Below are 25,733 nucleotides of genomic sequence, written 5' to 3'. Positions count from 1 at the left end.
TAGCAGGCAAAGAGCAACATGGGAGTCCCATCTGATTAATGTTTGTTAAGTATTCATTGTTATTTACTTATTTCAGCCCTGGACTGATCAACCAGTTCCTCAAAGAATGACCTTTCTAAATATTCAACTCTCTTTGCCAGCTGCTGCTGTGTACTTCAGCACCCTTCCATTTCATGCCAGGCCAGTATACAAAAATAAAACCCAAATCCAACGGAATTAACCTTTAAGTATTCTCTCCTAAAAACCCTTTATTGTTCAGGCTTTATTAAAAGCACATTGATACAATAGAATCATTTCAAAACCAAAGAGAAAAACAATAAAAGGAGTGCACCATGTGAGAGGATAGAAGGGAAATCTCTCTTGGGGGAACTGCTAACAACTCATAGATATATGAAACACAACAAGGAACCCCAACTAACTACACACAGTTTTTTTTGTAAGAGGTTTCAAGCCAAAAAACATTGGGAACCACTGGTTTTAGCAATATATTGGAGTTTTAGAGCTCATCATGTATTTCCTCCTGTAAAATCTTAATTAGAAAAGTTACAAGCTATGACAGCTGTCAGATAAATCTAATGAAGTAAAAAGTACAATATTTCATACTCAGTTGCAATGGAGTAGGAGTACTAAGTTACATAAAATGGATATGCTTGAGTAAAGGACAAGAATCTCAACATTGTACTTAAGGACAGTAGCTGAGTAAATGTACTTAGTTACATCACTACAATATGTAATATATAGTATGTCAAAACATTGATAAACAGTATATTGGGACAATTTACATTTTCTTTAAAATGCGTTGAAGACACAAGGAGAAAAACACCCAGACAGGATGTCTGCTTTAACTAATTCTGTGAATTTAGTACCTGACAAATCAAGCTTCAGTATTTCAACACACTGACGTAAAAGTCCTGTAACTCCAATATTACAATAAAGCTGTCCTGCTCACTGACTTGCTCACAATAGTCCAGTACAATCAGAGATATTAAAGGGACAGCTATCACAATGTAAATGGTATAGAAATTGATAAATATTTGAATCATGGTCATATATCGTCCAACCCCAATGCCAAAGATGCTAAAGAAAAAGCACACCAAATCTGAATACTAGAAACAAATAATATCTGAATACAAAATGACCTTTGTTACGACAGTTGTGCTCACATCTTTCTACCTTGTCCACTTCGTTCCAGGCTGTGCATGGGAAGCAGTGCAGACACCCCTTCACCAACAGACTCCTGCCCATCATCACTGATTCAATGGTGGACATGGAGCTTGGAACTGGTGACAACAACACTCTCTCTGACACAGTCTCATTAAAACTGAACACCAAAAGCCTCACAGCTTGTTTGTCGCAGAGAAAATGTGTGAATTTTTAAGCTGTTTCAGTTATTTTGTCCAACCCTGAACATGCTGAGTGAATACTGTTGCTCTCATATTATCTGAACTGCTTGTGTTGATCTGTGTTTGTGTTTTGTAGGTGCAGTAAAGGTGACTCCTGCTCATGACCACACTGATTTCCTGCTGTCACAGAGACACTCGCTGCCACGCCTTACTGTGATTAGAGGAGACGGGACCATGACACCCCCTAGTGGACAGTGGCTAGAGGTGCATGAACACCATAATAGTTATGATTACCATATGAAGTGTTGAAGAGATATGATTAATCTGGATATGTCAGCTGTCTAAGGTTGCAATTGACAAAATACGGGCCTTGTAAAACACTTGGAACTGTGGTCAGTGACTAGTACTGACAACCTGAGCAGGTTTGATGTGTCTTCATCCCAGCTGTTGTTGTGATTTTTTGGCGCTTTGTCTCTTTTAAGGGAGTGAAGCGTTTTGATGCCAGGCAGCTTGTTGTGGATGCACTGGTTGAGAAGAAGCTGTTCAGAGGAAAGAAGAATCATGCCATGACTTTACCCATCTGCAGGTAGAGGAACACACATACACATCACCAGACTTATTCTGACTTTCTGTGTCGCATTTATGTCTCTGCTCCTGTTCATACAAAGTTTTTTTTTTTTTTTTTTTTTTTTTTTTTCAACAGCTAAAAGCTTCTTCACAAAAGGCAGCATAGTGTTGTTTTTAAAAAATAAATGTCAGTACACAGAAAAATATGTTTGCTGTTAATCATACACAACAAGGCCTGTCCAGTCTATAAATTTGCAGCCTACGTAAATTAGTAGATTATAATTTTGAAACTTTTGAAAAGATGGTTTAGGTCCCAGTTATCTACGCAAGACTTTAAAGGCTCCCTTTGGACTTTCTGACTCTAGTAGCACCATGGAATAGTTTTTTTTTTTTTTTTTTTTTTTTTTTTTTTTAAATGAGGTGGTCCACATTTTGTCTGTCACATGCATGCACACGAGGAAGCACACGTTTGCACGTGCCAACAACCGGCCGACTACATTGCGTTAAAGCTAAACTGTGGCTCTGTCAGATTTCCATAGCTGTTCCAATGTTTTTTTTCATCCAGAACCTGATGAGCCAGTTTTTGTGATTACTTGTGGGTTTTTGTAGCCCCCTCCAAAACAGCTTATCAATGATTTAGGGGAAAAGTTTTTAGGGCACAAGTCCTCTTTCTAAGTTGCTGCATTCTCTTACAACTAACATGAAGAACCACAACTGTCTGCCTGCTGAGTTTATATTCCAAACTTATTAACAGGCTAACTGTCTTGAACGTGGCTTTGGACACAAACAGTGTCATAATAAGCTTCTTCTTGCTTTCTTCTTTCTTCTTGCTTCCTGAAACAATACATTTATGCACTTTAATGTGGTAGTTTTGGTATTATATTTTTGTGGATGCCCTCTTCCTTATGTCTTTATTCCTTCCCTCCTCCCTGTCTCAGCCGTTCAGGAGACATCATTGAACCTCTTCTAAAGAAGCAGTGGTTCGTCCGCTGTGATCAAATGGCTAAAAAAGCCATACAGGTAAGTTGGTAGCTGTGAAATGCTGATATTTAGGTCAGCTTTATGTAGGGGTTTGTAGTTGCATCGCATACAGTATTTTCAAGTAACCGTGTCAGGCTCCATCATGTAAACGTAGAGAAGAATAGAGTAGTCAAGTGATATCCTTTCATCCTTCAACTCTTTGACAACATTTAATAAAAACTTCAGTGTGACTCTTACTTTCCTTGTCAGGCTGTTGATGACGGACAGCTGGAAATAATTCCTCACTTCTACACCAAGACATGGAAGAAGTGGCTGTCCAACATCAGGTAGACAGTGGTGTGAAGAGGAACAATAATGTGTGTGTGTGTGTGTGTGTGTGTGTGTGTGTGTGTGTGTGTGTGTGTGTGTGTGTGTGTGTGTGTGTGTGTGTGTGTGTGTGTGTGTGTGTGTGTCATTGTTTTCGATTTGACATTTGTTTGAAATGAGATCACTCTGATTATGAATGAGCTCTTGTTTCAACGAAACGGTTGTCAACAATGTCCCATGTTGCATTTGCAGTGATTGGTGCATTTCCAGGCAGCTTTGGTGGGGTCATCAGATTCCTGCTTATCAAGTGGAGCTTCCTAATTGTACTGACAAAGAAGAGGTTGGATATGTGCATATTTGTATGTTTTAAGAATAATACTGCTGAGAAATGTTAGGTTTGTGTTTTATCACTGCGTTGGACTGACAGGGTTTGTTCAGGCCCTTTCATCCAGTGCAACCTTGAACAGAAAAAATTGGTCTAGAAATGAATGAGTGGTTAGATTAATGGGTGAACTGGCTGATGTACTTCCCACATATATCTTTGTGAGGAGCAGTTTGAGTTTTAGACCTTGTGTGAGCGTGGACATTTTTGGAAAGTGGCTGGTCCTCACAGCTTCGAAAGTCTTTTTGAGGGTTTAGACTTGGCTTTAGGGTTCAGGTTAGAATTAGGTTTGAGTTAGAGTTACGGTAAGGGTTAGGGTTAGGCATTTAGTTGTGATTGTTATTGTTGGTGTAAGGAGCTAGGAAAGGCATTTTGTCAGTGAGTGTCTTCAGAACTAATGTAAGACAAGCATGTGTGTTGTTTGTTGTAGGAGCAGTGGGTTTGGGGACAGAACAAGGACGAGGCCCGACAGAGAGCTGCCGTCAAATATGGAGTGAGGCCGGAAGCCATCACTTTGACTCAGGGTGATTCACCTCCATCTTACCCATTATCCTGTTGCTGTATCAGCTAATGAGAACCTTACTGTACATTAGCCATCACATTCAAAAAAGAAAAAAAAAGGCAGTTATCTTCTGATCACCAGTGTTTTTTTAAATTTGTTATTGCTGTTAACATTGCTACTCCTAATACTACTGGTTTTACCACTGCATTGACCACCACTACTGCTGCTGTTTCACTACCTCTACCAGAGGCAGAACAATGCTTTGGCACAGCTTATTTAAATGGCCATTTTAGCTGAAAATAGATATAACATTATAACATGTATATCAGCTGATAAGTATTAAAAAAAAATCAAAGAAATGTCAAGGATGTGTTTGAGGTCATTTCAAAACAGTGTTGCCTTTACATAAAAGCAAGCACTGATGTGGAAGTCTGTGGCTGCGTATATTAAGATGAAATCATTTAATTAAATGCTGTGTGATTAAAATTTTGATTAAACTTTTACAATCAAATTTTTAATGTCATGTTTGAAAATCCAAAACAATTGTCAAAATTAAAATTAAAACAAAAACTTCAATGACAAATCCTCTACAGTTTACTCCCATATATAACACCATGCCGTAATGACGGTTAAATTAAATTAAAGGCAGACGATGTGTAAACTAAAACTGTAAACTTGAAAAAGAAATTGCCAATTGGACTTCTGCATTTGTCTTGAATTATGTCTGGATTTTAGCTATATCTAATGAAAATGAAATTTAAATGACTTTTTTCATGGCCTTACTCACTATGGTCAGTGTCATAATGGTTAACTGACATATTTGACAAAATCCTATCATTATGAAATTTTTCATTTTCATGAGAAACAAGCTAAAATGATGTAACTATGAGTGAGAAATTTGTTTATTTAAAATGATGAATAATTATTTGTAAACATAAGTGTACATAGTGTATTTAAGATATCTAATAAGATATGATGCACAATGTACTATGAAATACATATGTGCAATTTATTTTAATTTGATTTAATGATTTCAATATAATATTGGCAAAAAGTATGTGTTTTAAAATTGCATTGTTTGGCTATGCCCTCTTCGGTGCTTTACATACAATCCCTTTTTTGTACTTCTTGAAATCGCACTATGGTAACGTGTTTATCTTAAAAATGAATATCGGCATATAAATTGTTACTAGAATTGTTTTTCAACTTACACTATTAGTACAAACTAGAATTACCCCCTTGCAGTTGTATGCCACATATAATCATATAACATACAGTGCATTCAGAAAGTAGTCAGAACGCTTTACATATGCTAAATTTTTTTCAATTCATTTTTCTCTCATCAGATTACATTCAATAATAAAAATAGTCAACACTCCATTCACGTGAACGTGATGTCTCAGGAACACCATGAGGGAATTTCTTTAAATTGGCACAAATGTCCATTTGGACTCGAGGATGAACTGATTAGATTTTGGTGGTAAGAGGTCAAGGTTACTGTTACACATTTTTGCGCCATAACTCAAGAATTCATACACTAATTATTACAAAATACCCTTCATACCTTTTATTAAATTCTTTCAGAGTCTTCACTACTTATGAGTCTGGACAGACATGGATGCGAACTAAAACTTGACTGGTTGCTGTAAGGTGGTAGTTCTAGTTTTATAATTGAAGTGATGCTCTGGTATATATGATATTTATGTAAATATACACATGTATTTCCTTGTTACTGACACCTGCATACTCCCTTTGTCAGACCCTGATGTCCTGGATACGTGGTTCTCCTCAGGGCTATTTCCCTTTGCCATGCTTGGCTGGCCAGAACAGGTACTTCAATTCTTCCAGCTTCCTCTACCCCTCAATAAACAGCCCCATCCCATTGTATTATAACCCCAGCCTCACTTCCCACAGACCACTGACTTTCAGCACTACTACCCCAATTCTATTCTGGAGACGGGCAATGACCTCATCTTCTTCTGGGTAGCGAGGATGGTAATGCTGGGCACAGAGCTGACTGGACAGCTTCCCTTTAAGCAGGTACTTAGATAATAAGAAACCCAAAACAAAACAGTATACATTCACTACTGATGAACCACAGTGTCAGTCAATGCTATTGTTTTCCTCTCTCCCTTTTCTGTTCCCATCATGCCTCTCAGGTTCTGTTTCACTCTCTGGTGAGAGATAAACATGGCAGGAAAATGAGTAAATCTCTCGGAAATGTCATCGACCCATTAGATGTTATTCATGGAGTCTCTCTGGAGGTAGGTAGCATGTGGTCTTGTCCAGGAGGTATATTGGTGTTAATGACTTGCTGATATCTATCACACTCAAAGAATGGGCAAGACTGATGGTTTTTAATGTGATGTCATAAATATTATAATCTGAGCATAATCCACCAACCTAGTTAAGCAGCAAAAAGGGAAGTTTCTTATACGTTATCTCCAGCTAAATTAAGTAAACATTTAAGCTATCAAAGTCAGTAAAGGTGCTAAAGTATACTATATGTATTGTTTTTGAAAATATCTATTTCCAACAGTCGCATTTTTGAAAGAGAAAAGAAAAAACATTGCAATTTCTTCTACCACCAGTAATGAACAGAAACTGAAAGTTTTATCTATACTAGTGCAAGAAAAACACCATGCTCTCCCTACTGTAACCGAAATGTTTTATGTAACTTAAAGAATCAGTCTCGTAATATTCTATATTTTTCTTATTGTCAGCTGTCTCAACAATTTCTGGAAATTTTAAAGAGAGGAATTCAGACCACAAAAATTCAGACAGTTTACAAAGTAAAACATCTCAGTGCGAAAATGTTTTTAGTATATTTAAATTTCAATGTTAACTATTCACTAGTGGGTACATTTCACAATCAGGTATTCAATTGCTTACACAATTTAAATTATAAAGGCTGTGTGCACAAAGTTGCAACATGACCATTCTGACAGTGATATTAAAATTCAGACAGCAGCTGGACACAGCAAAAGCCACAAACTTTGAACAACAACCGTATTAGCTTCCTACCTGCTACTGTGAGAGACCAGGGACAGTAACTATGCACTGTAAAAACCCAGAACGCAAACAGAGAAGGAACAAAAGAGCAAAATAACTCACTGAGCCACAGCGGTGTGAGTAGAGGAAGATATCACATGGTGAGCGAGTGCAAAAAAGCGAGTGCACACAGCGAGTGTGATTAGCCACTAATCTCTACATGGAAGAGATAGAGAGCAGAGCTCCTGGAAGAGAAGTCACTGCTCTGCCCCCAGCCACTGGTTTAGGTATGTCGATGACACCTGGTTCAAAATCAAAACCCTTGAAGTTCAATCCTTCACTGAACACATCAATGCAGCGGACAGTAACATCAAGTTCACTCGTGAGGATGTCAGTGGAAATAGCCTAGCCTTCTTGGATTGTGCGCATCGAGAATGACAGAAGCCTCAAAATTGAAGTATACCAGAAACCCAGACACACAGATCAATACCTACTGTTTGACTCTCACCACCCACTGGAGCACAAACTGGGGGTCATCAGAACCCTACACCGTTGGGCTCAGAATGTTCCCACAAGGTCATGGGGAAAGAGAAGCAATATAAACACATCAAGGAAGCACTTAGAACTTGTGGTTACCCCAACTGGGCCTTCGTCAGAACCAAATAAAGAGGCAGAACAAATAGAGAAGAAAACTGCTATAAACTAAACAACCTTGTCATTCCCTACGTTGCTAGATTATCTGAAAAACTCAGGAGGATCGTCTACAAACATAACATCCCTGTACATTTCAATCCAATTAACACTCTGAGGCAAAAACTTGTCCACCCTAAGGACAAAATACTCAGGCACAAGCAAAACAACATAGTTTACGCAGTCCAATGAAGCGAGGAATGCACAAACCTCTACATTGGGGAAACTAACAACCGCTACATAAGCGCATGGCACAACACAGAAGAGTCAGTTCCTCAGGTCAGGACTCAGCAGTCCACCTGCATCTTAAGGACGAAGGACACTATTTTCAAGACATTGATATACGCATTTTGGCCAGAGAAGACCGATTGGTTGAAAGAGGACTGAAAGAAATCATTTTTGTCAATTTGGAACAACTGTCACTAAACAGAGGGGGTGGTCTGAGACACCACCTGTCAGGTACCTACAATGCAGTTCTAAATTCCCTCCCCAGTCAGCTGAACACCCATCCACATCTGGACGCATGTGAACTCAACGACTCAAATGATTGCAGGGTGGGTCAACGACTTACTTGTCAACATAAAGACCCTCAAGTTGTTAGCGCCCATTCACACCTTGAACCATGTGATCGTAATGACTCACAAGATGACCGGGAGGGTCAACGACTTATGTGACCTCAATGACTCACAAGTGTTGCTGTTCTCACCAGAGGATAAATACCTGGAACTCCCCACTAGTCAGTTCGAACTGAAAAGGCATTTCAGATGAGCGGCGGAAGATCTTCAAAAACTTTAAGTCCAGTTGCCTTCGCATAGCACTTACAGAATTTGTTCCTCTAACAAAATAAGAAACAAATAAGACTCGCCTGCACTTAATTTTCAGTGTTCACATGACTTGAATGAACAAATGGTTTTACTGCATAAAAAGGGGCTGATTGTTTCCAGTTTCTTTTTCACAATGGCAAAGACAAGAGAGCTGTCTGAGAGCATCAGAAACGCTATTATTATAAAACATAACAATTCTAAAGGCTACAAGGCAATCGCCAAAGACCTTGAAATCCCTGTTTCAACAGCTCTTAATGTTATCAAGAAGTTAAAGTAATAAAAATGGTAAGACGCTTCTCCGACGTGGTGCTAAGAAGAAATTCAATGAGAGAAGTGTGTGAAGGTTGATGCTGATGTGGAAAAAACATCACACAAGACATCTAAAGAGCTTCAGGCTGACCTGGAGCAATCTGCAGTTGTGGTTTCTGCCTGCACCATACGCCGCACACTAAACAAAGTAGGACTCCATGGGCGAAGGCGAAGGAGGACACCGCTATTGAAAGAAAGGAACAGAAGGGCAAGATTAATGTTTGCAAAAACTTTCATATATAAATCACTGTCTTCCTAGGATGATGTTCTGTGGACAGATGAAACCAAAGCAGAGCTCTTTGGGAATGCAGTGCTTCAGTTTATTTATAGGCGACGAAATGAAGCCCGTAAGTAAAAGAACAGCCTACCTACAGTAAAACATAGAGGAGGTTCTATCAGGCTGTGGGGCTGCTTTGCTGCCTCTGGTACTGGAGACATTGAATGCATCAAAGGAATGATGAAATCAGAAGATTACCAAAGCATTTTAGAGAGAAATGGGTTAGCCAGGTTCAGTAAACTAGGTTTGAGGCAAAGGTCTTGGGTCTCTCAGCAGGACAACAACCCAAAGCACACATCCAGCAGCACAAAACAGTGGTTGAAAAGGAAAAGATGAACTGTTTTAAATTGGCCAGCAGTGAGTCCTGATCTAATTCCCATTGAAAACCTTTGGAGAGAGCTGAAATCTGCCATTGCAAAAAGAACTGAAAACCTCAAAGAGCTTGAACGCATAGCAATGGAAGATTGGCAGAAACTACCAGCAGACAGGTGCAAGAAGCTTCTATATGGCTAAAAGAATCGTTTAAAGGTTGCCAAAGGTTCCGCAACCATATTATTTCACTATAATGCAAGTTTTTTTTTTTTTAGTTTTTTTTTATTTTGTTCAATGACCTTAGACATTTTATTAAGATACTTTGATGCAAAATTGGTTCATTTGCATTTATGTCTGAATATATTCTAAAGTTGTATTTAAAATTCTGAGGTGCCAATAATTTCAACCAGGACTGTATATTCTCTGGGTTGGGAGAAGAGCAGTACTGTCAGAGAACTGATAAGGTTTCTCTCTTGCGAAGTGACAATGCAGCTGATAGTAGTAAGTAGGAAACAGCCCACCGAGACAGACGCCTCTTCTATTTCCCTCAAAAGACGTTTTGTTGTGAAACTCTGTTTCCTTTATTTTTCCTTTTCCTCCTAGAGACTTCAGAAGAAAGTGATGGAAGGGAACCTTGACCCCAGGGAGCGACTGGTTGCCATGGAAGCACAGGTCAGTTCCCCTCTCTTCTATTTGAGTTTGTTTCTGGCTGACTGAGCACACTCATTACTTCCTCTCTAACTGTCTGCTCCATCTGTTTCTTCACAGAAGAAAGACTTCCCCAAAGGGATCCCTCAGTGTGGGACTGATGCTATGAGATTCGCCCTTTGCTCTCACAAGATGCAGGGTGAGTGACTCTCATTACTACTCACTTTATCTGATGAGAAAGACCATTTGTCAGAGTGAATGTATGTGTGGAGCTGTGTGAATGTGAAACATTGTTGCAGGAAAAGAAAATGGGGAGCAACTTTAACTAGACTGAGAAAGAGATAAGTTGTGAGGGACTGCAGTGAAGAACTGATATGACTACAGATTGGTTTTCCCAGATCTTTTCTCACTTACTGGTTGTCCATTCCAGTTTTGCAGGTGATTTGTACTGCGTTTTCTTAAAAGTTTAACTATTTTCAGTTTTTTTCATTTTGCACTCTGAGACAAAGACATGCAGCTATGTCACTGCACAGCAATAATGCTAAAGTTTCTAATTTTACCATTAAATACTTGGAATTCAGAAGTGAAATGTCTCTCTGGTTAGTCTACTTTCCTATGCTCGTGTCTGGAAGGATTACTTATAACAATGGGATAATGAATGTGTTCAGCAAGTTTGATGTAGAGTAATTGTAGACTAGGCCTGGGTATGAAACCTCAATATTTTTTTGGTACCAAGTGAAAGTACTGAAGTATTGAAAACTTTTACTTAAGTATTTAAGTTACGTAAGTACTTACAGGGGCACTCCACTCCATTTTTGGACGCAAACTCTCAAGAGTGTGAAGACATTATTCACCTGTTTACACAGACTGAGTATTAGCAGGCATTCAGACAATAAACAACCCTGCGTTAAAACAACACGGGGCTGTGTTATATCAAGTACCAGTGAGACAATGAAATCGAATCCAGGAAGACCAGTTGGAGTAAGAGATTATCCATTTTAAGGCTTATCTAATGCCAAAACACTGCACAACAGTTTATAATACTCAGAGAAAGGACTACAACTCTGTAAAGTTATCACGGCAGCAACTACATTATCTTTCATTGCGACTATTGCAAGGTAGGCAGTAGAAATTCAGCATTAACATTACAGAGTAATCCACCAGGAATGTGCACTTGCAAGTTTGTGATTGGCTAAAATTGAGCTAGGTTAAACTTTTTTGCCAGACGGTACTGCTTTTTTTTTTTTTTTTTTGAGCCTTCATTAGCACCCCTGCTGCACCAGTGGAGTGGCTCCATTGAAAGGAATGAGAGGGCTGTGTTTTTTGTTTTTTGTTTTTTTTAATGCAGGGCTAAAGTTGGTCTGAACACACCCTTACAGAACTAAGCAAGTACACTGAAACTGATGTAAAAAAAATCATTGGAGTGTCCTTTTAAAGTTGGCATTGGATCTCTGGTCAGATTGGTAATCATACTTATTCTATGGATAGATATTTATTGATTTAAAAGTCCCTGTTTTTCCAGTTATAGACGTTTTATTTCAACAAGGTTAGGGTTAAAGTGTTAAGGTTAGCTTGTACAACTTCTAGTATTTTGACATTTAACTATAAACTTTAACAATTAAAATAAAAAAGGGTTTTGTTAAAAAGATGTTTATATTTCACTTAGTAATGTATAAACAAAATAAATATTGTTTTTGTATTAGTCCTCAAACTTCATTTGGTCCACATTTGTACTGTGAACCAAATTACTGAATGAACTTAAAGACTAACCAGTGAAGTGACAGACACTGGTACCCTACACCTTTCCACTAGTAGGACAAAACTATTTATCTTAAAAGTCCATTTAACTTTACACTTTGTGATTGATTGTTTTTTTTCTGCCTTTTTGTCAGGAGAAGACATCAGTTTGTCCATCTCTCAGGTCCTGAGATGCAGACACTTTTGCAATAAAATGTGGCAGACTCTGAGATTCACACTGGGAGTGTTGGGTGATAACACAGCACCAGTGCAAACACTGGTAGAGGTACGGCAAAGAATCCATAGAGCCTGTTGGACTGTGTTTTTATTCTTAATTTTATGTATACACAGTTGCTTGTCTTCCACAAAACAAGAACCACCCTGCCACTCTCAACAGTAAGTCTTTGTGTGCTTCTGAGGTAGATTTGGCTGAAAATCTGGTGAATTGCCTCACCACACAACACATCATTACATGGTGCAAAACAGGAAAACAGCTGTTAATCACAGCAACAGGGAAGGATTGGCTTGAATGTAAAAAATCAGTCCAATAAAGTCCAAAACTTTCCAAAAAAGTTTGTGCCTGTAACAACACATTTGACACACAACAAACAACAGTATATAATGAAGGATCTTTAATTGGCACTGGAATGAACAACATTTTTCCCTTAGCAGTTTTCTAAAAGACGCACTGACATAGGCATTAAGACATGAAAAATGTGAAAGGTCTTATTGTTTTCAGTACAGTTGAATTTGACACTGGCATAAAAAACAAGACTAGGCCAAAACTTAGTTTATGACTACTCACATATAAAGTAATTTAATGCAGTCGAATTCTCAATGAAGCTGTTCTCATCTAGATGTTTTTCTGTTTCTGTTGTCAGACAATGGAAGAAGTATGAAATAGTGACTGAAACGCAACCCATTAAGATTATAAGTTAAGCAGCAGTCACTTACAAGCCATTTCCAAGCTGCTGTTCTGCACTGATAAAATGCTGATTTTATAATCTGACAAAATCACCACACACGTAAATTAAAGACAATGGCTGTGCTGTGATTTTGGCTATACTTACTGAAAATGATAACTGAGAGAGAAAGTTAGAAGCTCATTCACGTCTACAGTATTTCAGCTGCTATGCGGTCCGTTGAATGAGACGCATAGGGTAGTGTGTCTGTGGAGGGAAAGCCGAACCTCGCACTCAGGGGGCCAGAAACTCGCTAGATTTGTCGCTAGGTGCTTTTTTTCAAAAAAAGCCAAAAAAAAGTCACTGAAGGTGCCTGAAAAGTCTGTATGTCTAGTTACAAAGGCACTTATTTGGCAACACTGCCTCTAAAAACACCCCCCTGATGACGTATTAGAACTGTATGCACCAATTCATTTTAAAAGAGCAACAGCCAATAGGGGAACTCCAACACTTGGCCAGCTGACCAAAGGTGTAACATCATCCAGTCACTCAGTCACAGTCATGGACTATCACTCAGTCAGTCAGTAAGTCACTGACATTCGCATTGCTAGGGCTGGCCTCGCTGTTGTGGTCCAGCCAAAAAGAGTGGTATGGCATAAAGGCTACCATTGGTATTGTACATGGTCCTATTTGTCTGCAACTGCCAGTGTCAACATCCAAGTTATAATTACAGCTGGTAAACCTGAATGTTTTTTTAAAAGCTCCCAATTAAGCTGCTAATTAATACAGAAAAGACAAACAAATATGAAAGCCTTACGTCAGACAAAGTTTGTGGTTTCAGGTAATTTATCCCAGATTTAATACATATATCGATATGTTTTCAGTATACATTATTTTTAACCCTCAGGCAACCAACTCTGCAGTCATACAACTATCTTGAGGTCTTAAGCAACATAAATCCTCACAAACCCATATGACCAGAATGTAGCAGAAGTCCAGAGCTGTAGTCAGGAAGTGGTTAGCCTAGCTTGGCATAAAGGCGCAGGGGGATACAGCTAGCCTGGTTCTGTTGAAAGTCCAAAATACACCTACCAACACCTCTAAAGCTCACCTTATCAACATGAAAAACAGTCTGTTGCAGGGAGTCTTGTTATCACAGTGAGGTTGCCAGCACTACTGCTGGAGACACTGTACAAAAGTGCTGGGCGATTTGATAAACTGTTGTTTCTCAAGAAATAGTTTCAGCACAGAACTGCCCCTAAAATCACAAACTTGTTTTTGCGTTAATGTTTTTGAACAGATTAAACAAACGAGATAGAATGCATTAATTAAGTGAGCTAGAGGTGTTCGTAGGTGTATTTTTGATCTTTGGACAGAGCCAGGCTAGTTCTGTTCCCCCTGCCTCTTTATACTAAGCTAAGCTAACTACTTCCTGCTTCATGCTTAACACAAATCACTCAACCAAATCTCACACTCAACCAAATTACTGGATTTCCCAAATGTTGAACTATTCCTTTAAGAAAGATTGCAACCATAAGCATAGAGCACGTAGTGTAATGTGCCAGGTACAGTGCGTACTCTAACAATTCCAGCAGCAGAGGAAATAGAGATTACCCCTTTTTGGGTAGCTTTGAATTGTAGGAATAGCTCCTTGAATTTCCAGTTGTGAGCTCCTTTCATTTTATGGTCGAAGACCATAAATTGAATGAGCAGAGGAAATGTCTGGCTTATGTGTGACCCATATCACCCACTGGGTGACCATATACATCCATCTACCTAGCTTGTCATTCATTCATTCTTCCAATTATTCAATCTTAGCTCTCCTTTTTTTCCATAATTAACTTGCTTCACCACACTGTTGTATTATTAAACAGTGTTAATTTACAAATGATATTTTCTATGATAAAATAATTTACATTTACAATGTTTATTTAAGGGAATCCTATCAAAATAATATGTAATGTTAATATCTCCATGAGGGAATATGTCAATTGACCGTGAGACTGAAAGCTTTCGCACGTCACAGCGGACCTCATGCATAGTAAGGCCTGCCACCTGGAAGAAGAAAACAATCAGTGAATGTGGAATAGCTACTATCTTTGTATCACGATGGATCTTCCAAATGTTGTTTAAGTCACAGATCTGTGTTTCTTTGCGTATTCCTATCAAATGAGTGCGTTTGCTGTAACGTTAGTGTGCAATATTCACGTGAAGTTACAGGACAGGGGGGAATGATAATCCTGAATCTGCGATCAGCATTACTTGTTTCATTGTTGAATATACCTGGTGCTAATTATAATCACTGTGCTGTCATTATCAGGTTAGCGCAAAGTTTCTCTTTCTCTTTATATGCTTTACTCACAGGTGTATGAAATGACCTGAATATGAAGCGTCCCTAATAAAATAATATAATGTTAATTTCTAAAGAAATAAGACAGATCCCTCTCCTCTCCTCTCCTCTTCTCCTCAGCTCCCCTATCACCTTGTCTTTTGAAAAAAAAAAAAAAAAATTTAACAGATATCAGCAGCAGCTTAAACCCACTGTTAGGTGCATATAGGGGAAACACTCTACTCATTTGGCAGACGCTTTTATCCAAAGCGACTTACAAGTGAGGGGTAACACTAGAGCTTCAGTAAAGTAGGAGACCTAGCAATAAGCACTAAGTACTAAATCTGTTCAATAAGACAAAGTATAAGGAGATCAGGTTAAGAAGTGCACAGTGAGTGCGAGTTATGCTTGTTAGGGTGTTAGAGGTTTAAGGAGAGGAGGTGCTTTTGGAAAAGGTGAGTCTTCAAGAGATTTTTTAAGATAGAGAGGGACGCTCCCTCTCTGATAGCATTTAGTAGCTCATTCCAGAGTCAAATTTGCCTTTTTAGGCTGATCGGAAACCAGATGTGCCACCGCATTCTAGACCAGGTGTAAGGGTTTCACTATGCATGCTAGGAGACCCATTAGATGGATTGCAGTACTTGAAGCGAGAGATAATCATGGCCTGTACCAAGAGTTTGGTGGCATACTGAGTCGTGTAAAGTCTGATTTTTCGTATGTTGTGTAGCACGTCTAGTTTTAACCAATGGAGGTAACAGAGACACTAACATCTACCTAGGTTTCGGGAGTGGTATGCCTTGAATGACTTCCGAGAGGAGTTGGTGTGGAGTAGAATAGCTGACAGTTGTATTGTCTTACACAATAACACAACAGACACAGTGCTGCAATTTGTATATAAAGAATAGGAAATAAGAAAAAAACAAAACAAAGAATATGTCCCTTACGAGATTAAACCTTCAACTCAATTTCAATTCGAATAGGAGTTTGAGATTTAGAGAGTTGAGTTCCTGGTCCTCATGAGTGTGAGTATTAAATGCACTGCTACTACGTGGGTAAAGCTAATATTGTGTACGTGTTCTTATCTAGTGTCCAAATGAATGGACAGATACTACGGTACGCGACACCACTTTCATGGCTGTCCATGGGCTCACCATCACTGAATCCTCCTGATTCTATCTGGTAGTCCAAAAACCAATCTACACAAATAGTGTAGAATAGTAAGTTATTTTGTTTTCTTCCCTTTTCTATCATGAGACCTCACTAACTTCTTTTCTTAATTTAGAAAATGTTATGATGTACAGTATAACCAACAACTAAGGATATACTTAGATGGCAATGAGATGAATTACCATAAATCATAACAAAAATTGGCATTTTAGCAATAACAAATGGATTATTAATCTTTTTTAAACCACCTTTTACCTATCCCTTTTTAACCCTTTTTATACATAATTTCAATGTTTCCCCATAAACATGAATTTGAATTGAATTATCACTACCAATTTCATTAACGTGTATATTTTAACAACCAAAATCAGTTCAATCACAATGTAGTTGTACTACAACTCTACCAAAACTAAATGGTTTTAAAGTCAACAGAAAAAAATGTGCAATGCACCTTTAATACTTCCCCACGCTAACCGAACTAGTAATTGCCGTTACATTAATACAATGATAGAACGCTAACCAAAGCTAGCAGCTAGTTTAGCAGTAAGTGTTACGTTCTTGTTAGAACATCAACACAATGAAACAATATGCATCAAAGTATCTTAGAAACATTAGAAAACATTCTCATAACCCTGATTGTTTTTTTATGAAAAGTATCTGAACTTGAACATCAAATATGATGTATTCTCTCCTCAGCAACAGACTAGCAAGAATTAGCAAAAAGAGAGTTTCAGACTCTAATAACTTGACAGAAGCTGACTCACCTCAAAATTATAGTTGGGATTCTGATAAAAGAAAAGCTTATTAGTGTTGATATATGGAAATTATCAAACTTTTAAGACTATTCTGTTGCGTTCATACCAAGAATTGTTTAGTTACATTGCAGAAAGTGTCATAAAGACTGCACATAGTCTCTCTGCACTTTAAGCATGCATATAGTTTATTGCACTCCCCTTGGGGACAACATGCAACTACACCTCTAAATGACATGGTTTGAGTAGCCTTCTTTTTCATATGGGTTACATAATGTATAGTGCAAAGCAGCATGACCAGGAGACATATGCAACAAGGTCAGAGAATTTAGTCTCAGAGAGGTTTAGTTGGAGGTGGCGTTCCTTCATCCATATGGATGTGTCTGACAAGACAAGCCGAGATCAGCGCCAAGACCCTGGGGTCATCTGGTGGGAATGACGGTGGCATGAGAATCAATGAGCAGTGGCATGAGAATCAATTCGAGCGGATAATCAGACCCAAGGAGATGGTGTATTTTGCAAAGAGAACGGGCCTAGCACTGAGATGTGGAGCATCCCTGTGTGTGTGTGTGTGTGTGTGTGTGTGTGTGTGTGGGGGGTAAGGATTTTGAATGCGGTTGGAAAGATCCAGTAGCCAGTTAAGCATTTATCGCATTTGATTGCTGGCACAATGGTGGGAGATGTGGCTTGGAGGAGGTTGGTAGAAATGGGGTCCAGTGGACATGTGGTGTGATGGTGGGTGGCTGGTGAGTACTGGTGAATAAAGTACGTGATGCACCATTGGCTGGGGGAGACAGAGAAGGACATATAGTAGGACTGCTGCATGTTACGGTTTTTGGTGCAGTATTACAGTGTGAGCAGGCTTTTGTGAGGGAGGTGGTGTACCACTGACCAGAGGAGGCAGAAAAAGGCATGTACTAGGACTGCTACATTTCTGGCTTGCATGTGCCCTGCCCCCAGTGAGAGGGCTGACCATGGGGAGTGATGTGCCCTTAAATGGGGGAGACGAGTTGTCTCTGAGAGGATAAAAAAATTGGCTTCTGATGCTCACCACCTTTTCAGTAAAGAAAGAAGCATAAATATCATCTGAGAGGTTTGTGTCTGGTGGAGGTGGTGGAGGATTTAGTAATATTTTGAATGTCTGAGTGTTTGTGGTACTGCTGATCTCATTGTAAATAAACAGTTTTTGCAGCACTGATGCTGGATGAGAAGTAAGATTGGAGCAAACTGATAACCATTGAGATCAGTGGCGTCGCTGCATTTATGGCAATTTCTCTTAGCAGCTCTGAGGTCAATATGCAGCTGTCATGGGTGAGGCAATTTAGAACAAGCAGGTTTGGTGGATAGAGGACATGGTGTATCCAGACATGAGCTCAAAATAGAGCAGAGAGAATCTGTGGCCTCATAAAAGAAGTCTGATTCAATCAAAATTAATCTGATTTGAATCAGACAAATCTACGCTAACAATGAATGAGGCCCAGCTGAAGCCCCGCTTTTAGATCAAGAATCTGCAATGTAGCCTTAAGCTAAACGTGTTAGCAAAGCTGTATTGAATATACTGTATAAATGTGTCTTGTGTTTTAAAGTTTTTCATTTTTCCAATTTTCAGACAACTCCTCTGAGCAGCATGGACCGGTGGATCTGCTCCAGACTCTACAGCACAGTATTACAGTGTGAGCAGGCTTTTGAAACTTATGAGCTACACACTATCACATCTGCCCTGTACTCCTTCTGGGTCCACAGCCTGTGTGATGTCTACATGGTGAGGCCATAACGTTCATATGGGATTATGGGTACACTTTGATGTCATTGAAACAGGACAGGTTAGAAATTAGATCCTTGCTTGTTTCCTTTGTATAAGCAGATATCTACTTACTGTCTAAAAAAAAAAGGAATAATATATTTACCTGATTTATTCATGGCAACAGGGAGGCTCAGTCTCAGGGTATCAAAGATTTATGTAAACAGATTATTGATATAAAGCTGGAGTTTGAGTTAAACTGACAGTAGTTATCCCAGTGTGGAAATGTATCTAGCGTTTTTTCATTCCCTTTGCTGTGCGTGTTTCCTGTAGGAGTATGTGAAGCCAGTGCTGGTCCAGCAGGATGAGGAGGCAGTGGTCCACCCGGACAAAGGGCACAGTGACAGAGGAAAGCAGGTGTCCAGAGGTGTCCTCTATCACTGTGTGTCTACATCTCTGGCCTTGCTCTCACCTTTCATGCCCTTCATCACTGAGGAGCTGTGGCAGAGACTCCAGCCATTCCAACCTGGAGCTGCTGCGCAGACCAGCCTGTGTTTACAGCCATACCCCTGCTCCTCTCAGATGGTAAGACTACAACCATCAAACCTCCTCACAACCACAACAAGGGTTTGCCCTCACCAGATTAACATATTGGAAATATGTATCCTGGGGTCCAACCACGTTTAAAAACAAACATAAACCAGATATTCTATTACATTTTGCTCCTATTTGATATCTTTAACTTATAAAAGTTTCTTACAGTATTAACATGTCTCTCAATACAGACTTCATTTAGCATTTTTACATACTGCTGCAAAAACTGGTAAACTTGCATTCAAAACCTAAAACATAATAAAAATGACAGTAAATTATATTGTGGTTTGCTACATTCTGGTAAATCTGTAGGTAAAGAGAAATTTTTGAAAATTGCATGAACTCCTAACTAGGGCATACAGTACTAAGCGCCTGTTTTTATTCCATGATGACCTCTATGAAAGACTTAGGCCAGCTGAAGAAAGGGGGCAGGTGATACTAAATTCAGAACATTTTGTTATGTATGGGACGATGTGGTGTCAAGGAGTGGTTTACAGCCCATCCCAGGATGGTATCACATTTCTTCCACGTTTCTGTCCATTCCTCAATCCCACAGAGGGATTTTTCTGCTCATGGGGGTGGAAGTTTGTGCTCACACCCACGTCTCCCCTGGATGCTGCATACCTCATGCTGGATGAAACCAATGGTGCCTCTTCTGTTGTTAGGTGAACAGCGTGGAGCGTAGGTCTAGTGAAAACAGTTCTTTTCCTCCACAGCTCGTCAGCTTAAGATCTTCTGTGGTCTGACGATGTTGAAGGAGTCTAGCTTACAGCTAATCTATGTTTAAGAAATCAAATGGGGTCCGGTCACCTTCTCTTTCTGTGAAACTGCATGGGCTGCAAGTATAATTAACCAGTTTGGAGTAAAAGTTTTAGCTGCGCAAGGGAAAGTACATTAAACCCTGGCCAGAGTTCCAGTACAAACTGCTTGCCTTGTTGTCCTTTGTTCTTCCTGCAGGGTAACAGTATCTCTTTACACATGTGGAATCCACCGTTAGGGAGAAAGAATTTTGATTTTGCTGCGGTTTTAAGGGCAAAATTGCGCCCCCACTTAAGGTGCCACTATAAACCAATACTGTTACAGTGAGACATGAGAAGCTGGTTGGAGATTATCTGTGAGGCAATATTGAGAAATCTATGTGCTCCTTTTTTTTTTTAAATTATGGCCAGCTCCCCCAATTCCCCTCTTGCTCCTATTGACCTGGGGAGAATATAAACAAAAGCAACAGTGTAGACAGACCAACTAGTAGGGGTCACTGGTGCTGCAACAGGAACATGATTGGCTTCCCACCCTCACTGGCTTCAAACCAGTAAACACTGCCAGTTGACATAATGACACAGTGGTGTTCTGTTTTATTATTATTATTTTATTTAGCAAACAGGTCATGGAAATGAAAATGTAACACCTCAAAATGTAACACCTCAAAATTACACATATACTATTAAAACCATAGCTATAAAAAGAAGGCAATTGAAGTTATCCACTTATTGGCTATAGGTGGTGCAATTATTAAACGTGTAGCAGCTGTAACTTTCTTTGCCTGTAGTAGGATGTACAGCTTCTGGAGAGTCTGCAGTCTAACAAACATAAAAAAGTGTTCTGTGTGAGTTATATACTAGCCTGCTTCATGGGTAAAACAGACGGTGAATTTGAAGTTATTACTCTGCTAGTTTGCTCTTGTATACACTACCTTCCTGGTTTTTACCCCCAAATGTCCTCTGGCTGGATTTTGAACTTTCCTTCTGTTTTAGCTGATGTGTTATTTTTTTAACCTCTCCATCCTACCAGGCACACTGGCATTTCCCTGAAGAGGAAAGAGCTTTCCTGCTTGTCCAGGAAGTGATCCGAATGGCCCGCTCACTAAGAGCCCAGTGTGGCATGACCAAAGAAAAACCTGCCAGTAAGTAATATAACAGTTGAAAACAACCATTTCAAAAATAACACTTTGTTGATGAATGCTCAAAGACTGCTAGATATTAACCCAGTAATGTTTTGATAAAAGTAACAAAAATAATGAGCCTTATTGATAAATTAGTAGATACATAGATTAGATAATTTATTTTCATGTTGCTTGTATGTTGTGTGTTTCAGTGTGGGCAGTGTGTTCACCCAACCAGGCCCAGGACCTCCTTCACTTTGGGTCAGCTGTTTGGACTTTAGGCCGGATCTCCAGCCTCCATATTTACTGTCCTCATAGAGCAGACAACCTCCACTCCACTCCTCCACCTAAAGGAAGCCTCATAGGTGTGGTGGACCACACATGTCAGCTACACCTTCACGTTCAGGTATGTATCAACTTCCTTCTACTTACTTCATAAGCACAATTATATGGAACTCTATAGCTGCCACTATTATAATCAGGCATGTTTCGAATTCAGTTTTCAAATTCAAGTGGGATTTTCAGGGCAGATTGTAATATCAGGCCCTCCAACTAACTGATTAGAAGATGACAAAAAATGTATCAAAAAATTGATAATCTATGTATCTTTTCTTAAAATAAAGTCAGAATTTTTCTGGTTCCAGCATCTTAAATGTGAAGATTTGTTCTGCCAAGGAGGTTATGTTTTAAACGGTGACTGTTTGTTGGTTTGTTTGATGGTTTGTTTATTTGTCAGCACAATTATGCAGAAAACTACTGAACCGATTGCATGGGCCGGGGAATAACCCATTAAGGTTTTGGTGCAAATCCAGAATTTTTTTATCACTTTCCTTAACATTGCAAGATAAGGTGTTTTCAAAGGTTTGGGTGTTTTGACATCTATGGCAGTGTTGGCTACAATGCCTTGACAAGAAAATCACTCCTGTCCTGTAAGTAAGGTCAAACTTTGCTTTGTGTAAATCCTCCTTAATTAAGCTTATAATGTTCAGTTTGTGTTGAAACTGCTTTACAGATGTTCTGATACAACTTTATGCTCATTTTGGAGCATGTAGTTTGTGGTGCTGTTGAACTGTATTGCATTGCACAGAGAAGTGTTTCTGTTATTTAGCCTACCCTCATTGATATCACACAAGCTTAACATTACATATAAAAAGGGTGGACAAAATAATAAAAATGCCTGTTAGTATAACCCAGTACAGTAACAGCACCACAAACTGTGGTCTCCAAAATGGTTTCAATAAAAACTGAACATAATAACCTTTAATGAAGGAAGATTTATTGCCGGTCTGTTGTGTTAGACTGCATTAGTTGTAGCTAGGAATTCCTAATAAACTGGCAACTGAGTGCCTGGTCAAGCAGTATCCTGCATCATGTGCAGGTGTGTCTGTGATTTTCCCAGGGGGAGCGCGAACGCCCAGCCCCCACCACCACCACCACCACAAACTAAAACTCTTGCTGTACATGAATCACGAGGGTGCCATATTTCTCATTCAAAACGGCAAACTTCACTGAAAGACAGCAAATTTGCAGCTATTTATTTGACCAAATTGAAAACGTATTTGTGTGTGTATGACACAAGTACTATTAAAGTGCTCCTAAGTATAACCCTAAACAAAAAATTTAATGTGAAATGGACTTTGTAATGTGCTACCTAACTTCAAAATCAAAATGAAAACTGGAAGGACATGACCTGGAATGAAGGCCTAAGGGGTGTAGCCTTATCATCCGCATCCACATTTGTGCACATCAGTGTGCTGGTGTGTTCCAGCTTTTAAGGTTATCATATGATTTCCTTTCTCAGAGTGGAATGAATGTTGACAAACAGATCCTGCAGCTCTCCCAGCGCAGGGACAAGCTTGTTCCGAAGCTGGAGGAAATCCTCTGCAGAGTCCGATCTCCAAACTACCGGACCAAGGTTCCTGCTCATGTCAGGCAGCAGATGGACAATAAGGTGAGCACTGGGCAGTCAGGTGCTGGGAAGCTGCTATGGGTTATTTATAATTGGTTATTTATAATTGGTAATTGGTCTGAACAGTGGAAAAGTTTATATTTTTGAATTAGTTTTTTGTCCATAATGCCCCACTACAAGAAAACCAGAAAACAAAATAAAATTTTTGTAAACTTTCTAACCTACCACAACCTGCTTTGATCCAAACAAATATTTCTGGTATGTACTATTCTACTTTAGTTTAGCTACATTTTTGCCACACTAGCAGGATGGCTCTTGGGATGGCAGTGTTGTTCTGGCTGTCCACCACTTTGGTCCAGACTGAAATACCTCAACAACTATTGGATGGATTGCCATGAAATTAAATACAGAGATTCCACAGAGGGTGAATCCTAATGACATTAGTGATCGCCTTACTTTTCCTCTCGTGCCATCATGATGTTTGCTTTTGTGGTTTCTACCACTATTGGATGGATTGCCATAGAATTTGTTACAGACATTTTTGCCTCAGGGTGAATTGTAATCATTTACATTTATTTGGCAGTCACTTTTGTCCAATGCAATGTACAAATGTAGTAGTATGCAAACCACATTGATCAGGTTACATTTTTTAATTTGTTCATTACTTTGGTTTATGGCCAAAGTATTGGTAAAATGTTAGCATGCTAACAGGCTAAACCAAGATGGCAAACATAGTAAACATTATACCTGCTTAACCACAGCTTTTTCAAAAGTCCATGAAATGAAATCCAATAAAAATATGATACTATGAAATTAAGAATGATGAAATAACATTTGACCAGTACAGCTTTTTAATTATTAAATTATTAAATTATTACATTATTTTTAATATGTTATTAAATTACAGCTTATTGATTCATTTCTTTGTTTTACTGTATTTAGTAACATATTTATTAGGGCCTGAGAACCGACCAGTGCGAGGACCCTATTGGAATTGCTATCATTATTATTGTTGTTGTTGTTGTTATAATAATAATAATAATTATTATTATTATCCATTCAAATGAATCACATTTTTGAGGAGCTAAAGGTGCTCGAAAACACCCAAAACCATGGACATGTGTCAGACATGATGAAACTTTACATGTGGCTGTGGAAAAACGGCAAAGCTATTGAGTCTTTGTTGAACAGTGTGTCCGTGGCGGCAGGGCAGATTTCGATGCTTCGCATTGAAAGAGGAAGTTGCTGTAACTCAAATATACATTTTCCTATCTGCCTGAAACCTCACACGTTTGATAAGAGTCCCCGGCCTGAAGAAATCTACATGCCAATATTCAGCCATAGTCATAGCGCCACCTACTGGCAACCTTAAATGACGTGTTATACTTTCATGTACTCCTCCTAGCAGATTGACCAGATCCATTTCACATTAGATCAGAAAAGCCTTAATTATGCTATATTGTGAAGATTATCAAATCTAAGGTCAAAAGACATAGGCTCAAGCTCCTTTTGGGGTCTATCTTTGCATGTACCTGCCTTAATGCATGATACAAATATGCAAGTGGGTACACAAATTAAGTAATTAACTCATTTGTTCTGTATCCGACAATCATGCAAATTGAAAACGATGTCATACTACCTGCATAAACAGTGGGTATAGCACTCCCCCAATGGGATCAAAGTGCAAGGGCCCATTCAACACTGCTTGCAGCTTTAATTTTTATATTATAATTCTAATTATTATCATATAATTATTTAATTATTTATTTAATAGTATCCATTTTACAATAGTTCAGTACTACATGGTCATCTAATATTAGCAAGCATATTCAGTTTCTGAAAATTTTTCATGTGATTCATATTTTTAACCCTTCCTTGTGTTCAGGTGTCAGCCTTGCAGCAGGAACTGAAAACTATTGAGGACCAGCTGAAGGTGCTGCAAGAGACTCAAACAACAGAATAACTATAGCCGAAAGGCAGTACTGCTGGACATCAGAACTGATGAACTTGATGAATTATTTATATTTTCTGAACTTGACATCTCTACACTGCTTGAATGAATGAGACATTGCATTGTATAATTAATATGTTGTTCACATAATGATCATAATCTCACTGTCAAACAGACACTGCAGTACTGCACTGTATAATTAACAATTCGCCTGCAGCAGGACTTATGGGAGGCTGCAGGTATCCACGGAAAGGAACATAAATGTGTTTTGTTAATGCACAGAGGCCATAATGGAAGTCTTCATCAGCTCATTGGTTGCTCCTTAACAGCAGGTATTTGTGTCCTGTCATGGCCTTTCAAGAACGGTGATCACAAATGGCTTTTCTGTTAACAATCCCTCATAGTTGTCATTGTTTTTAAAATGAATGTGTCTTTTCCCTAAACTTGACAAGGGGTGTTTCCTTATTGGAGATCTCAGAATTTTGATACCAAGAGGAATCAGGTTCCAACATTTCAGGTTGAATTTGCTGTAAATGAAATGAAATAGGTTTAAGAACCAAAATATAATAAATAAAAAAAATCAAAGTACATAATAAATATATGAATACATAAAGCTAAGAAAAGAGACTAAAAGTCAGAC

General features: G+C 38.9%; 1 protein-coding gene across 1 annotated transcript in view; it reads left to right on the top strand.

Moving 5' to 3' along the window:
* Positions 1-25,541, top strand: part of vars2 (valyl-tRNA synthetase 2, mitochondrial) — a 36,452-nt gene extending 10,911 nt beyond the window's left edge. The window contains exons 12-30 of the mRNA XM_040120858.1: positions 1,193-1,283; positions 1,480-1,607; positions 1,826-1,929; positions 2,849-2,930; positions 3,141-3,217; positions 3,450-3,537; positions 4,010-4,103; positions 5,841-5,911; positions 5,996-6,121; positions 6,241-6,345; positions 10,088-10,156; positions 10,253-10,331; positions 12,025-12,155; positions 18,629-18,781; positions 19,094-19,345; positions 21,143-21,254; positions 21,446-21,639; positions 23,035-23,184; positions 25,028-25,541. Coding sequence (XP_039976792.1) covers positions 1,193-1,283; positions 1,480-1,607; positions 1,826-1,929; positions 2,849-2,930; positions 3,141-3,217; positions 3,450-3,537; positions 4,010-4,103; positions 5,841-5,911; positions 5,996-6,121; positions 6,241-6,345; positions 10,088-10,156; positions 10,253-10,331; positions 12,025-12,155; positions 18,629-18,781; positions 19,094-19,345; positions 21,143-21,254; positions 21,446-21,639; positions 23,035-23,184; positions 25,028-25,105 — 2,184 coding nt within the window. The 3' untranslated portion in view covers positions 25,106-25,541. The remainder of the gene's footprint in view (positions 1-1,192; positions 1,284-1,479; positions 1,608-1,825; positions 1,930-2,848; positions 2,931-3,140; positions 3,218-3,449; positions 3,538-4,009; positions 4,104-5,840; positions 5,912-5,995; positions 6,122-6,240; positions 6,346-10,087; positions 10,157-10,252; positions 10,332-12,024; positions 12,156-18,628; positions 18,782-19,093; positions 19,346-21,142; positions 21,255-21,445; positions 21,640-23,034; positions 23,185-25,027) is intronic.
* The last annotated feature ends 192 nt before the right edge of the window (positions 25,542-25,733 follow it).

Source organism: Xiphias gladius, chromosome 24 (assembly GCF_016859285.1).
Source record: "Xiphias gladius isolate SHS-SW01 ecotype Sanya breed wild chromosome 24, ASM1685928v1, whole genome shotgun sequence".
NCBI classification, from domain to species: Eukaryota; Metazoa; Chordata; class Actinopteri; order Istiophoriformes; family Xiphiidae; genus Xiphias; species Xiphias gladius.
This window is presented reverse-complemented; position numbering and strand designations above follow the sequence as displayed.